The following is a 16,740-nucleotide window of genomic DNA, read 5'->3' on the forward strand; positions in this document are numbered from 1 at the left end:
GCTTGACAGTCGCCGTGTCAACGGCGCATGAATGCCCTCTTATCGGAATTTTAAATGAGGAATTCCGACGCGCGGGTTGCATAAGCGGCATTCTTATCAAAGCTGAGTTACGTGCACGAAACGATAACCGCGATAGGAGTGCATATCTCCTGAAGCTGCGAGTCCCTTAACGTTGCAATGCTGGATCGCGAATGTTCATGCAAATTGCGTATTATCATAGGAAATAAATGTTTAAGCGTGTCATGCACGGTACTGAAATTGTGAGGCGACCTTTCCTCTCGGGTATGGACAATGTGTTCATTATTTTAGAAAACTGGATTAGTTATCAGGGGAAAATCGTGTTAAATAAATGTCCCATCAACATTGTATCCACTTTTTGATTACTGGTAGCTCCACTGGTGGCTCAAGTGGCATCCCTGGTCCCCCAAAAATGTCCTCCCATAATTTTAATCTAACAATTCTGGTAGTATATTTCCGCGATTGACATTTTTAACAGAATATTTCACGTTGATAAAAGAAATAAAAATTCACGCAACGTTAAGGGGGCAATGGAAGTTGCAGAAGTTGTGCCAGTGGCATCCCAGCGAGGGAACGGCTGGTCGTGACGAGGTCTTTGCTCGACAACCTTTGCCCACCCAGGTCGCGGCTGTGGTTTTAGGTATACACACGATGAGCTGTCGCGATACCGAACGCGCTGCTTCCATCAGGCTCTAGCTTTACAATGCTGCTAATGCATGAGTTTCTTCTTCGGCAGTGGGCAGTGGCGTAGCAAACCGCCGACGGGCAGACAGTTACGATCGAATTGTAAATCCACGTACGTCAGAGTTACGGCGGTTAGGTTCGTTCGACGGGTTACGCGAAGAGCCACGGGGTTAATTGAGAACGACTCTTTCGCCATGCTGGATGCGCGTTTCGAGAGGAGATCATCGCGGTCTTCTCGTGTATGTCCATTTTACCTTCTGTTTCAGCTTCCGACGCCTGAGAACCGCGGTTTTGTTCCCGGGTTATTTGGGAAGTAGGTTATTTTTCCTGGTGAGGAGGGCGAAAGGTTGCAACGAGCAAATCTACCTTGTGATCTTATAACGTGTGAGATCGAGCTGATATTAGATTTTTGAGGGAAACTGTGTTCCAAGTTTAAGAGCTGTTTATAAATATTTTAGTTACTTTGGGTGTTTGGTGATGCGTTCTATTTTTATTAGAGGTGAAGGTGTTTGTACTGAACCTTTTTAATTCAGTATATTTAGTCTGTTTGTATTTCTTAGATTGTGGATGCAGCATGCAATTATATATTCTTCTGAAATTAAAATAAATATTCAGTTTCCCATTGGCCAGATTCATGAGGTTCATTTTATTCCAGATCTAAAAATATGAATTGTTTTTATTCTTCTTTTTTTTTTCTTTTCTGTGACTCAACACTTCCTTACGTATTCTCAGTATGAAGCACCTCCAGAGGAAGTCCTAACATGAATATCCAAGATTCGCACATCGTATAATCACATAATCCCATAAATTAATAAATAATATTTACACATCCCATAAAAGTCGAGCACGTGTCCCCTATAAAACCAGGTGTACTTAATATTCAACACGATAATTAGTCTACCTATAAGATTTCACATGGACAGACTATAATGGGAAATAAAGTACCCACTCCATTCTTTCAATTGCCTACTCCGAAGAGACCAAACATATCGAATGCATCAGAAACACGCACGAACTGAGAGATGTTCGTTTGACGTCTGGGGCAAAACGAAAAAGACGCGAGTCGTATGAAGTGGTTACACGGGGGCACGAAACGGATTAAAGGAGCACGCTTCACAAAGAGCGGTATTGTGACCAGTGGATACGCCACTGGTGAAGTAGAAGCATGATTGCTGTATGTATGAAAGGGATCGAGGGGACGAGAGAGAAGGGTGCCACTGGAGCCGCGTGAGAAACGCCGCATACTTACGCGAAACCACCCACGTGTCATAACCGAATACGGATCATGATACGGTTTTCCTGCATTCAATACTCTTTTACGATCCTCCTGTCTAGAGTGAAACGGTCTTCCTACGTCTCGTGATCGCGGAATTGAGAACTGGGATTCGCCAGGGTTGGAACCCCGCGAACGTTCCAGGAGACGATAAGATTTTCATTGCCGTGAATATACCACTTTCTTTTCTGAACGGTGCACATTACCGTTCCCACGACGCTAGTTTTTGGATTTGGGAAGTAATCTGAGGTACCTTTATCCTTACCGTTCATATTTTAACGATTACTTTTTATTTTGAGTATAATTAATACTCAATAATACATAATAATGAGTATTTATTTTATGTATAATTATTTTGATTTCTTTTTAAAATTAAAATATTTTGATGCAAACATTTCTGTTTACCCGTGACAATCCCTCTGGTTTTAAAGAGGGTACGTGATAGGGGTTGCGACGATGAAAAGTGGAAGTATCGTGAAAAGTATCTGCGACTGGGAAAGGGAAGCTGGAAAGATACTCGCGAATCCGTTGGAGAACGTAATTCAATTATCCGTCCCGAAGGTCAAAGCGAAACGATTCAGCGCCCTTAATGGCAGCGCATCCACGAGCGCGCATAATCGACTCGCGAACGTGTCGACACAACAGACGACTCGTTTCACTCTGGGCATGACTCGGAGGAGAAATCGCGGCGACACACGGCTTCACGTGGGAGATCTTGTCAAGCGTCGGACTACCGTATCACGGTGACTCACGTGTATGCACGGAATGTCTCGATAATTTATCCCGCGGTCGCGCGAGAAACGTTTCACCGCTTGTCATAAATAATTTCCCGTTGTCGAACAACGATTGAGGTGGACTACTCGAATTATTCTGCGTCGGGGACCTTTCTGTATTCGAATACTTCGATTATTTAAGTGGTTGGTCAGCGCAGTTCGAAGGGTATTTGAACAGCAGACTGTTCGAGTATCGTGTATTTAAATACCACGATGTACTATTTCAATACGTTTCCGTTGGAATACTGTTGGCGCACTTCAATATTCAAATACTACTTGAATCCTTCTGCGTTCGAATTGTACGAGTTGTCAGAATACTACTCGAGTACTTCCTTATTCCAATAATAGTATTTAAAAAGTAATATTTAAATAATAATATACAAATTATAACTTTGATATAGTTACTTTCAAATAAAACTATTCGAATCATAATAACGTAATGATAACTCGAATACTTAAACATTTTAGATTCGTTCGTAGCATTTTTAATGCCTACGATAATTTCGAAAATTATACCATTTGAGTAGTGAAACTCACGACTGGTTTCCGTTCACATTTCAGCCCTGAGAGCGCGAGGAATGGATTCACCCTTCTGGCCCGAGGGGCCTACCCCGAGCGCGTGGAGTTCCTGGACAAGGTCCTAGCCCTTCTGCAGGTAAAACAATCACTCTCGTCGAACAATTTCAAAGCATATTTACATAAGAGCAGTCCAAAAGTGTCGATTGTGTGCTAAGTACAAAGGCGATGTTTGTCGTTGCAGGACCGAATCAACGTTACTCGAGTTCTGCTCCTACAGAGTTCGGTCGTCGATGGCTCGACCGATTCCCAGTTACCTTTGAGTTGCGTCAAGGTAAGCGATTAACAATTAAACCACTCCTCCTCGTCTACTTCGGCTCATTATTCAGATCATTGTTTGCTTGGTTCGGGGTGTTTTACTGTGTAGAGTTCGTGGACACAATTCATTTCAAATGAAAGAAATAATTAATGGAAGCAACATTTCAACGTTTCAATCATTTGTGTAGGTACATTGTCGTTGTAAAATAAAGATGCCGAAGATGTTTCAATAGCTTTATAAGTTTTTCAGTTTATAACTTATCGAAAAAGTGTTAATACTAAATAGTTGGAATGTTTATTTTTACAAGAGCACTTGGATGGTCAAATACTGGCTTCGTTTCGGATTCTGTTTTCAGACCACCATTGTGGACGACGCAGCTTTGAGCAAACACATTCCCAGGCGGGAAGAAACCCACGATCAGACGCAGTGGATCGCATTCTATAAGGTAATTGAAGTTTTATATAACTTGTTGTCTCTTACTAAGGTTTTAATATTAAAAGATATCGCATTTTCAAAACAAAATATCCACTTCATTTATCTATACCATGCGTATCTACAATTCAACAAATGTTAATCATTTAATAAATCTTATCACTCACATCACTCTGTGACATGCCTAAACCTGCTGGTTTCTTCCTGAATATCTTCGCTCCTTTCGAGATCCCTGTCAGAGCAATTCCACCTGCGGCAAGTGTCACCGGCGACAAAGCCAGCCGTCTCGAGGCGATCCGTTCGAATCGAAAGTCGCGACAAATTGCTTCCGAAAAGAATCGCACCTCCGAGTCGCAAGGAGCCGTAGCGCGAAAGAGACGAGCCTGGAATCTCATCGGTTGACCGAATGTCACGACGGTGATTCGGCAGGTTCGATGAAAAATGAACGCTGGGCCTCGGCCAAGGCGAAATAATTGTGTTGGCCCGCCTCTCGGAATCGCGGTGCAATTATTGTCGGGGAATTTATCCGCCAACGGTGGCACTGACCGATGTTACCGATTTATTCGTGGTTCTCAAACCACGTAATGGCGTTTTAATGGGTCCCGTTAAGAAAAATAAACCCTCGCCGTTCTCCTTCGACAACGTCGCGATGATGATTCGTTACGATACTGATTTTTTCCCAGGCGATCGGTCGACGTGACGTTTGGCGTGGGTGTCGGCTTCCTTGATCATCGTTTTTTTATTTTTCGAGAGATAGAAGTTTGATATTTTCGAGATTATGTAGAGGAGACAAGTGGATTATTTTTTTAGTGATATAATAATATGAGCAGTGGATATACTAATAAGTTTGATGAGACCATTATCAGGATCCTTATTTTTGTACTCCTTTACTTTATTACTTTATATATTTTGGTTTCATTATTTAGTATTGATTACTGATTGTGTATTTCTTCTATATTTACCTACATTATTTTTATTAATATTTACAAGTAATGATTTCCATTCATCTCACCATTGGAGTGTAATAAAAATTATTTGCATTGAAACGCTTAAAAATATGGTGAGGAACATGATTAATGAAACCATTATCAGGTTTCTTATTGTTCTCGCGTTTAAAATTAATTACGTATTCCTCCAACAATTATCAATATTTTCTCTCAATACACTCAAGTAATGATTTCCATGTATCCAATCATTGTAGCATAGAAGTTTCTTAATTATCATGTCCGTGTAAATTCGAGGCCCCCGTAATTGCGAGCCTCGGGATAAATGGGCCGAAATGGCCCCCAAATGGCCCCCCTCCGCGATAGGGCCTGGTTCCCGTAACGACTACTCGGCCAAACAATTTGCCAGCCCGTGAAAGTTCGAAATTGTCGAAGCCAGTCCCGTACGATACGCGGAGAGATAAATGCGCGCTATTTGAACACGCATAGTAAATCGTCGTTCCCGAGATACTTCGGTAAAGAGGTAGTCAAGTGGCGTCCGCGGGAGTCCTTACTTTCTGCCGAAGAATCTCATGCTCGCCGATGGAACCCTCGACGCACCGAGTTAATGCCTATCTCGGCGAGCATCGCTGCCCAACCGTTATTTATAAACATTTTCCAACTGCGAACAAGCACAATTTTCTCCTTGTAACGCTTTCCGATCGGCTATCGGCAAGGTCGCGAGTAACTGTTGCCGAGTCACCTCGTCTTCGTTTATCGCGGACCCGTTGAATGAACCGATAATGACCGTCATTAGGCTATTTTCAGTTCGGAATGATCGCGTCAGGTACTATTTTTAAGTAATTGGTAAGAGAACACGGTAGATTACGAGCGTTTTGCATTGAGAATGTAGTTTTGCCGAAATTGCTGAAGGAGAATATTTTATTTGGCGAGGAGCGTTATTATAAGAGGTTGAGATTAAATATTTAGCAATTTATTACTTTAGCGATGTATCATTTTTAACATAACGATTACTATACAGTTACTATGTTACCACGATAGATTAGATCTGTACCACTACTCCAATTAATTTATAATATCTCTCAACTACAACAATTCTTGAGTAAAGGAAGACCTCGATTCAATTTCAACCTTCAATTTCATTCTATGAAATAATCAATTAAATTATAAATAATACCAACCCGAAGTTAAATGTTTCCTCTCGAATCGCAACACAAGTGGCTCGAACAAGTCTGAAGTCCTTGTAAAAGAAAAAATCGAGTTAGAGTGCTCCCGTAGGATGACGAATGGCCCCAACGATTAGCTTTTCATCCCCGGAAGGTTTAATTGATTTTTCTAATTGCTCTCGACGATGCATCACCGAGTCTACCGGACTTCTTTAGAGCCACTTACCGACCACCTAACCAGAACTCGGATCGAAGCCTAGAATTATGAACGTTCGCTGCTCATCGCCTCGAGTTTGAGCTATCGCGACTGTCGAGCCACTTTACGACAGCGATATCGAAGAAGTCAGCGAACAGCCAGGCTGCAGGCGATGATTGATCGGAAGATCCATCAATCCGACCGATGATTCCGCGAAATTGAGACGTCAAGATATATCCAATCTACGCTGCGAACTCTCGCATGTTTGCGCATTGGTTTCTCTTATCTATGATTGAAATTTTTCGAAAGAAGCCTTCATCGCTGCTCGTTTTCTTCGCATTTGTTCCAATTGCGAGTCCTTGGTGTATCGGACCGGATAAACGACGATGATATATTGTTTTGGCGAGAATCTTTCACTCATTGCTGGCTCATGATTGGCATGGCTGATGTAGGGGAAAATATATTTGCTTTTAGAAGGATAAAATCTGAAAACAGGATATAATCTGTTCGGAGCAGTCGTTTGATTTTTGTTTAAATTAAAGTTTTCGATTTCTGTGACCTCTTCGGTGAGTAGTTAGTATGACACGGGTACACAAAAATTGGTAAAGTTATTCAATATCAATTAATCACGGTAAGAGTACCGCTATTTTCTCCGATAAATTGTTTCCATGCGATTGGCATTTCTAATCGATTAAGAATGTATCATAATATAAGCAAATCCAATTGACTGGTAGATAGGTGTGTCTATACCGCATTCTGCGTACGTGTGTCAACGCTGTACATTGCAGTTCAGAAGTCTCTGCCAGGTCTTTCCTTCTATTAATATCTATACATTGAGATGTAAAATTTTCTTGGTCCTTATAGCGAATTTCTGTAGAACGAAGGATGGATTTTCTGGTAGGATCCTAAGCAACCCTAACTCTCCTCTCTTCGAATACCAATCTTAGAGAATTTGTAATAAAAACAAAAAGAAAAAAAAAATGTAACATACAAAATAAAAATAAAAATACACACTTCGAGGTGTATTCGGTAAAATCTATATGGAAAAATATTAAAAAATGGCGTGGCATCGATGTATATTCCTTTACTGTTTGTTTTTTGCAGGAGTACGACAGTCTCATGACGGAATGGCAGGCAGCTGGACGGAGACTGGCTCTGGAGATGTCTGAGCTGAAGGAATGCAGCAGCCTGTCCGGAACGTTGACGCCTCTCGGTCGGCTCCTCACGGACCCCACAATGAGACGAACGTCCAGAGATGCTGAGGAAGCGATCGCCACGCTGGAGGAACGCGCTTCGCCGCTCGTACACCTCGAGCACGTTAGGTTAGAACAGCGTTTCCCAAACTCTTTCAAACGCGATACACTTTTCGTCTCGTTACCAAAAAATTCGTACTTTTTTAAAAATATAGTTTATTAATTTATAAACGTACATTACAGTAATCTAATTCATATTCTATGAATCTGTTTTTAGTCTTAGACATTTTACGAGGTCACGTATGCCTCCTGTTAGCCTTCAACGTGTATTTTGGACTTTTATTTACGTTAAAAATGATACTTATTTTTAATAGCAAAATGCATGCAATAATTGAGGAAATATCGAGCCATGAAAATTTTATGATTAGTGCAGAAACTTGTAACGATATACAATGATGCTACAAATACATACAATTTATTTATTTAATATCTGCAATGAATTATTTTCAGTTTGGGAAACGCTGGGTTAGAGTCCAGGCTCCCAGGAATTTCACGAGCACCCAATAGATGCGGTATTCGAAGTTATGGTCGTTGCCGTATCCTTCGCGCGACTTTATGCTCCACGGTTCTGTTTTAATTATCACGACACCTTCGTTGAATATCTCTTTCTCTCTTATTCTCCATTTAATTCGTCGATAAAATAGCGAATTCGTCTATTAATTTCTTCCACGGGATTGTTGTTACGAAAAAATTTCATTCGGAAACAACCCCCTGTGGCTAATCGTTAATTTTCTAGACACCTCGCAACAAAGTTTACGCGAAGGCTAATATACAGGGTGACCATTGCGAAATTTCTGAAATAAACAGATATGAACGGTTGTTCTTTTTCACGTCAAACAGTTTCTCATATTGTTTGGTCCTTTCTCGAGAATTGACAACTATTTTCGATGTCAATTTAAGTCCACTGTCTATGATTATGAAATGGGAGCTTGCTAGTATTATTCAAGGTATGATTATTAATAAAGTTATTTATTTCTAATGTCATAAAGTACTTCATACGTCAATAAAAGCTACCCTCAATCAATTTTCTGATGATCTACCTTCTCTTAATAACTGTAAGTAACATTTCAAATGAACTTCAATTTGCTTCACAATTCAATCAGAGGTATAATTTAATTAATTTTATTTTATTTAGACTTTCCTCATCTTCCTTAGAACCAGATACATTTTTTGAAAACATAGAAGTTATACATAAAAATTCCAATATAAATAACAAAGGACCAAAAATAAAAATACACATCGATCATAACGAAAATAAACCATAAACGAAACAAATTCTCCAAAACTTAACCTTATTTCCCGTGAACCGTTTTCCACCAGTTAGATCCAAATAGACGGCTCCCAGGTGTCCTACGTGGGAAAACCACCCCCGGAACGGTGGGTAGAGATAACGGTTCGACTCCAACGAACTTCCCAACGGTCACCCTGTAACGTTCACGTGTGTGCGCGCAACGTGTAACTTTCCGGCGGTTATACGTGCATACAGTATTCCACGAGTACGTTCTCGCCGTTGCACGGCTAAGCTAAGGACAGTTTAATGCGAAGATAACGTCCGCGGCGTGTTAGTCAGCGCCCACTCGTGCCTTATGCTATGGGGACTCTCGCGAGTTAGGGTTCGATGTTTCGTTAGCGATAAGGGGCAACAAGAATTCCTAACGGTGCGCCTCGCGATCACGGTTCCTTTTTATCTTTCCAGATTGTCGGTGAAACGGGCACGGAGATTGGTGGAGGAGGTCGGGAACGCTGCCACCAGACTGGAATCGTCGTTCGAGTCCCGGCGGGCGACCATTCGCAATCTCGCGGTTCTTCGGAGCATCGAGGACCAGGCGCGTGAGGTAAGTCCCAGGAGAAAATTGCCATGATTGTTCTGCGAACCGATTTCGCGAGGGTAGACTTTACAGAATTCAGACATGATGATAGACGTATTCTACAAGGCATAAATATTGCGAAATTATCTTTGGGAATTACGGGAATGTGTAACGAGCCTACAAGTTCAGCTTGTTAGGTTTGAGTGTTGTGCCTAGTACTCTTGAGGCTGGGTCTTTCTGGGCCCACGCCTGCTGAGAACAACCGCGCTACTTGCAATTTAATAGTAATACCAATTCAGCTACTTAGTGAGAGTGTTGAATGTCGCAGTTTAGAGTCCTAGGTCTGTTTAGACCCACGCCTGTTAAAAACATCTACTCTGCTCAAAATGTTACACCTCTACAAAGTTTCATCTAACTTTATCTCACAGATTCCAAAGAGCATCTCAGCATCCGGAGGTAATCTTCCACCTCACATCCACCTGTATCAGCAGCCAAGCGAAATAATTAAATCTCTTCCATCAGATTTTTTTTTCCTGCTTTGAATTCATTATATCTATAATCACACCATCACTCTCTCTAGTAGTACCTCTTATTCACTACAAAATCGTTACATCTGCGATCGCTATTATTCAAGATTCGAGCATATCGAATGTCTGTAACCGCGCGTGTGCGAGCATTCGCCAAGTCTCCCCCGCAAGGGCCATTATGGGAACGACGACGATAACAGGAGGATGCTGGACGAAGGGCACGGCTAATCGCGCTCGTGATTTCCATACGCCTAATACGGTTGGCGGAGCATTAGCGCGTGTATTCGCTTCGGTATCCGAGCCGCCCGTTTCGCTCGGGATGGGAAGGAAGCAGGGGACCGTAGCGTGCGACGACATGTTCGATGACTCCCCGCAAAGGAGGCCGAACATCGGCTCTCGAGGTCGTCGAGGATGCCAGAAACGAGGTTACCGCTACCTCCGAAGCGCTCTGCCCGTGGAAAAGCCTGAATCCGTGATCCGTGATCCTCGGAGGGGGAACAAACGAGACGCGTCTCGATCGATCTTCCCTCGTTGGAGCGAACAAGCGAGACACTGCTTCGATGATCGGGAATCGGCCAACCGTGCGATTTTCGAAGTGAAAGTTTCGTCGAACGCGAATAAGGCGCCCTTTGTCTATCCCCTTTGAGGGCGACCGCCTCTCCGGCGTTCCCCAAAATGGCGGGGCAATGTAAATTTGCTAATTGACGACGAGGTAAATGTGTACAATTACTTTAGGAACGATGCATTGGCCTCTAATCGGTAACAGAACGTTTCCTGGCTTCGATAAACGGGCCAATCAACCGCTGTGTTGTGGGAATCGTTCGATCCTTGCGGAGGATCGCGGAAGAAGGATCGGGTTTCACACTTCCGCGCTAAGGAGCCCTCCTGACAGACAGAATGGTTAAGACTGGGACGAGAACAGGTTTAACAGTGAAAAAAACCTTAATGCTCGCGTGAACGTCGCCGTAAATTCGCAATAAATTGACAGGCAAACGGTGGACGGTCCTTTAAGATGAGAAGATGGACGCTTCCGAGGGCTGTGAATCGACGAAGCACTGGGGAGTCAAGATTACGAGTTTTTTCAGCTGAGGATTTAAATCATTATTGTTTTTTCTTTCTCCTGTCCAGTTCTTGTAAGATTTAATTTACCAGGCATTTTAAAATAATTATTTAACAGTATTTGCCTGCATGTTGCTTCAGAAGATTTTATTAAATGGGCGAGCAAAAATTGAAACGTTTCTAAAAACCAACAGATACATATATAGAACGTTAAATATATAGATAGAATATATGTCTTTAAAAATAAATTACGAGTCCTTGAATATTCTTACGATTCTCTGATTGGACTCGACATGCTTCTTCCTAGTCTGTCTAGGATTAATGATCCATTCCAGTGAGCTACGCGAAGGTAAACGTCATTAATTTACGAAACGACAGGACTCTTTTTCTGGAGAACTATTAAACTCGCAAGCATAGCTGAGCAAATGGTAATATTTCCAAACGACCCATTAAAGGTGCTTAAATTAACATTCTCAGGACGAACAGCAATATCTAAGGACGATTGGAATAGTCGGAAATAAAAAAAAAGGATTACGTAAACGGCTCGTGGGATAGGGAAATTAATTACGGCAAACGGTCATGGCTGAAATAGCTTCGTTTCTTCTTAAACCCACCCGCGGTAGTTAATGGTCGAGCAGATCCGCGTTATTCGCGACGGCTCATTGTATCATGCTAATTAAACGTGTAATCACTTTGTCGTACATAGCACGTGTACGTAGACGGACATGTGGGCTCGACACGATCCGCACGTACGCGCGACACACGTGACAACTCCGTTTCAGGCGGAAACACGTGAAGGTACGTGATGTAATCGTGTCGCTGCTACGAAACACGTCGTATGATCCAGCAACATCGGAAGCTGGATCCAGCTGAGTCACGTGCCACGAGACTGACAGCCTTCGTTATCCCAATTTTAGACTTGTCACCAATGCATACGATTTCTTCTTATTTGATTCAGAATTAATTTATGTATGGTAATTTGGTAGGTGGAATATGAATTTACTTCATTTTAATTTTCAAGAGGAAAATGTCGTCACAGCATGTACGATATGTATTCCTTCTGGCGAGAAGGACATTTATAGCACAGGAAACCCTTTCTGGCTTTAATTAATTATTACTTTAATTCAGAAAAACAGTACGACTATCGTAAAATTTTATATAGCATTATTAGAAAAATTGTATGACAAACATGGAGAGTTCAGAGTACTTTAAAAATTACAGGTCTAGTACGAATTGGAACTAAAAATAAAATAAAATTCAGTATGCAAATATCACTATTTATGATATTCTCAAACATTAACGATCCCATATAAAAACTAGAAAAATTTGCACGTGTTATGGGACTAACATCACCGATACCCATGTTGGATTATAATCCATATATAATGGAATTAACCCAGAAAGGGTTAGCGTAAACGTGGCCTATCATTGAATTCTGTCGCTTTATATTCGCGACCACTCGCTCGTAAAGCCTTTTCTTCCTGCCATAAAGAAAGCAAGGCACGCCGGACGAGAGGATGCGCAGGCCATCGGCGAAGTCTCGTCGAAAGATTCACACGTTCGTAATTTGAGCAAGTGTCAGCTTATATCGAACAGTTTAAGAAAGTTTCTGCCCCTCTAATGACAGCACCCATGCGAGCTGATCTGTCTAAAGTTTCCCATCACTTTCTTATAACTTTCATCGAGGCGGTCAGTTGCTTAGTGACTTTAAGGAGGTCAACGACGACGATGACCGAAATTTTGCGGAAATATCGCTCGTCTGATCCTAATAGCAAGCCATGGACGTAGTAACACACCTAGTAACAAGACATAGATGCTTGAACAAAGTAACCGAACTGCATTCTTTGAGTTGTCTAACGTATGAATGTTTAAACTTGTATAAAATATTACAGACAGACGAATGGAAATATAATAATTTATTCATTCAATAAAACACCGTATAGAAAAATAACAACTCCTTTTCAGGCTTTAGTAAGTGAAAATATTCGTGATATGCATCTAGATATAAATATAATTCGTGTGACTAACCAATTAAATCGCTCAGAGAAATATCAAAGGGAGAAATTGCCATTGAAGTTTTTCATTTATTCCTAAAGCGTAGCCAGCTCGAGCCGGCAATGCCAATAGCAACGTTTCTCGACGATCTCTTTCGATGGTCGATTCCTTTCTTATGGCGGATCGTTAAGCCTGCAAACGGTTGTTCGGCTTCTTATACGCACAAAGCGTTCCTCGATAATTAGATACGAGATGTGCTCCACTCGTTCCCGCGCTGACACGTCTCTGAATCAAGTCATACGCTCGGACGTGTCGTTGACTTTCACCTGACCCTCGGACTTCCCATCACGATTTTAATTTCGATCACCTGATAACGGTGGTGTCTGATATTTTGATCGCGCGAAAACGTTGTCCGCCCAGATGAAGAAAAATTAAATTAAACACTTGGTAATCAGTGCAAGCGTTACTCTTTGGAATAATATAGCTCTCAGCTTAAGTTTCATGACTCAAAGCAATCTGAGCCCGAGTTTTATAACTCAAAGCAGTATCATCTCGAAATCCACAACTCTAAAGTACTTTGAGCTGAAGTTCTATAATTCAAAGTGAATTGAGTGCAGGTCCTATGACTCAAACCTATCTCAGTTCAAGTTCTGTAACTCAAGCTAGCAGAGGTCTAATTCTACACCTTACATTTATTTTAAAATTCATGAGAGTTCAACGATTACTTGCCTAACGAAGCATTAAATTTTGTAATTTATTCATAAAAATCTTAGAAATGCCAAGCTTAATTACCTGCTCAAATTAAATTGATTAAGTCACAAATGCAACGCTTGCTTCTGGTACCCTCATCACCTAAGATGACAACCAGTTGCTTAAATAAATAATATTATTGAACAGATCGATCACTTTTTCTCGTTTTTTATCAGTGGTCGTGGGATCTCGATAAGACGGCGGCGCAATTACGACGGGATTGTTCTTCGAGGCCGAAGTACCGCGAATAAACAAATAGGGTGGGCTTCTCATGGATGCGGCCGTCGACAACGCAGTTGCCTTTGCAGCGAAACGTCTCTCCATATAAGACGACGTTCGATCTTGATCGAAACGATCGCACATCATATATATCCCAGAGAGCATGCTCGGTTCTTCTTCTTTTTTCCCAGTGGTGAACAGTGGCGCGCGTTGTTCGAGCAGGCGCGAGGAAGGACGCGGATTTCTCGCGTGAAGTGGGTCGGTACCGACGATTGTTTAATTATCCCGTCAGGACATGTACTGCTTTCACGTCGAGGAAAATAAATGCTAGGAGGAATTTCGATTCGAGCTGTGTAAAATGAAATTTGAATCGTCGGTATGGTTGGATATTGATCACAGAAGTGTCGTCTTTCGCTAATTGGAAGAAAGAAATTTGAAGAATTATTTGCGAAGAAAGATGCACGCGATTAATCTGAAATTTGTATGTAAAATTGTGGAATGAATTAGCTATAGTTTGATATTTTTTAATATTAAAATATAAATACATCGGTAAAATAAACGTTACCACATAGGTATTAACAATTTTGTCGACAGTATTTGTGTTTGCTCAAAGCTGAACAATTTGAAATTTTTATTTAAAATTGTAGAGATTATTCATACTTTGGTATTTCTTCATGTCTACGATAAATACTGTTCCTACGACACTCTAGAAACGATAATCAAAGTAGCAGAAATGAATCTCTCCAAATTTATAGTAGTGAGTCAGATACTCAACGTTCCTATCTTCGCGAAGTTCGCTCTAACCTAAACTCCACCCTACCACGAAGAGACCTAACCACCGTTCCTCCAAAATGGAGAACGCCCACACCTCGTGCCCCCGAGGGACCAGCCAGACACGGGTACCACGGACCTGCAGCAACAACCTCAGGGCAGCTCCGAAGCGGATCAGCTCGCTGCATTCCGTTATTACGCGTTCCACTTCGATCGTCTGGCAACAACCACCTTCGTCCTCCACCCTCCTGCCCTCGCGACGTTGCACGTCTTCGACCGGCCGCCGTATTTGGTTCACGGAAATAGCGCGCGTGTAACCGACCGGCGGCCAGGGGAGGAGGCGAGGTGAAAAGAAGGCGAATAAAAAGGAGGAAAAAAATGAGGGAAGACGAAGAAGGATCAGAGGCGGACCGATCGGGTTCGAATTAATTGCTGTAACACCGGTTCCTCCCTCTCGACGAGAGCGAGCGCCGCGTACGGAATTACGGGCGTGTGTGGGAAAGTGTGCTGAATCGGACGCTGGACCGATCCTCCCGATGTTGTTTCAGGTATTACGGACTAATTCCGTAATTGCACAGGCTTGCGATGGAGGATGCGGTTCGTTAGCCTTTTTGTCGCACTCGAAACGGGCTTAAGAGTCTCACGCAGTCAGTTTTCTCGTGATTTTATGTAGATGAGAGATAGAGGATACAATTGTTACTGTATTTTATTGTGAATAGGTAGTTGGTTGCGAAATTTATAGAAGAAATGATCTAGATTGACAACGGGGCGATCTGCTTTACTCGTTGAGTCCTCTACGTTACCGAGTCTTACTGGTACAGTGTACTCTGCATTATCGATTGTGTACTCTACATTACCGAGGTTTATCTATGGCATGCATTGCAATAGAGATAGAACACTACCTTTCTCATTGATATCAAATAATTAAATTTCAAAATGACCAGCTAATGAGTGAAACTGTCTATAACTTGCGAAATTATCAACAGTAGACATTACAATATAATTTCACCGAGATACTAACAATATCTAACGAGTTCTTCAATCTGAAGGGAGAATGAAGTTGTTCAGGTGCTGCACAAATGCTTACTAGACTCTTCGGACGCGAGATGCACGTCTGACCATTCCCTCATTCAGTCTACTGTATACCCGAGTTTTACACCCAATTACGCGCGATGGGTCGTAACCGCGATCACGTTTTACATTTACCGCCACTTTCCCGGTAACAATCGGCTACCCAGCAGACATCGGACGTCTCCCGTACCGACGATTACGTCGCATTAGGACGTGCTTGCTCGAGATTCGCGAGATCCATTCACGGCCGTGTGCTCGAGCCTGTCGAAAAGCGATACCGGCTTTCGAGAGCCGCAGAACCGCCTACTCCTGCTCGTCACGCACGGCCTTCCAATTTCAGGGGAATAAATCCAGGGAGAGTGCGCGCCGTTTCAGGAACGACGGGCGTGAAAAATGAACTTTCACGGTGCGATGGGCGCTTAGGCATAATGATGGTAAATAATGCATGAACGCCAGGGAAATTATTGAAGCGTTTTTCTGAATATGGATCCGAGGTGCACCCCGTCACGGAGCGCTTTGCATAATAGCAACAGGCTTCGTTCGTGCTCCGCTGGCATGGCTCACTTGAATCGTTCGATTTCGTGACACTGAAAAGTGCTGCGAAACGGCGACTGATCTTGGGACCGTGTCGCAGATGATCTTTCAAGGGCAATTTGTTAAACTTGTGGTATTTTCTGGGTCTGTTTAATGGAAGGATACATCCATTAATCTGTGGCAAGCATAGATAACTTTCTTTGACTTCTTAGTCTAGATTAGATTAATGATCTATAAAATGATAGTACCACGAATTTGCAACTATCAAAGTCATGCCTCTAAACTTATGATCTATCCGATATAAAACTTCTATGTGAATGCCATGTACATAGATAATTTCTCTTGACCTCTTATTCCAGGTTAAGTTAATAACAGGATACAGGATGTCCTGTAACATGGAAGCCTTACTTCATGGATGAATGTAGTACTTAA

General features: G+C 42.1%; 1 protein-coding gene across 3 annotated transcripts in view; it reads left to right on the forward strand.

Annotated features, from left to right (window-relative positions):
• Positions 1–16,740, forward strand: part of LOC128894757 (uncharacterized) — a 356,479-nt gene that overhangs the window by 242,330 nt on the left and 97,409 nt on the right. For all 3 annotated transcript variants that reach the window (XM_054156731.1, XM_054156732.1, XM_054156730.1), the window contains exons 8-12: positions 3,310–3,403; positions 3,509–3,598; positions 3,939–4,028; positions 7,426–7,643; positions 9,271–9,409. In XM_054156731.1, coding sequence (XP_054012706.1) covers positions 3,310–3,403; positions 3,509–3,598; positions 3,939–4,028; positions 7,426–7,643; positions 9,271–9,409 — 631 coding nt within the window. The remainder of the gene's footprint in view (positions 1–3,309; positions 3,404–3,508; positions 3,599–3,938; positions 4,029–7,425; positions 7,644–9,270; positions 9,410–16,740) is intronic.

This window comes from Hylaeus anthracinus, unplaced genomic scaffold, assembly GCF_026225885.1.
Source record: "Hylaeus anthracinus isolate JK02 unplaced genomic scaffold, UHH_iyHylAnth1.0_haploid 4, whole genome shotgun sequence".
Classification (NCBI taxonomy): domain Eukaryota; kingdom Metazoa; phylum Arthropoda; class Insecta; order Hymenoptera; family Colletidae; genus Hylaeus; species Hylaeus anthracinus.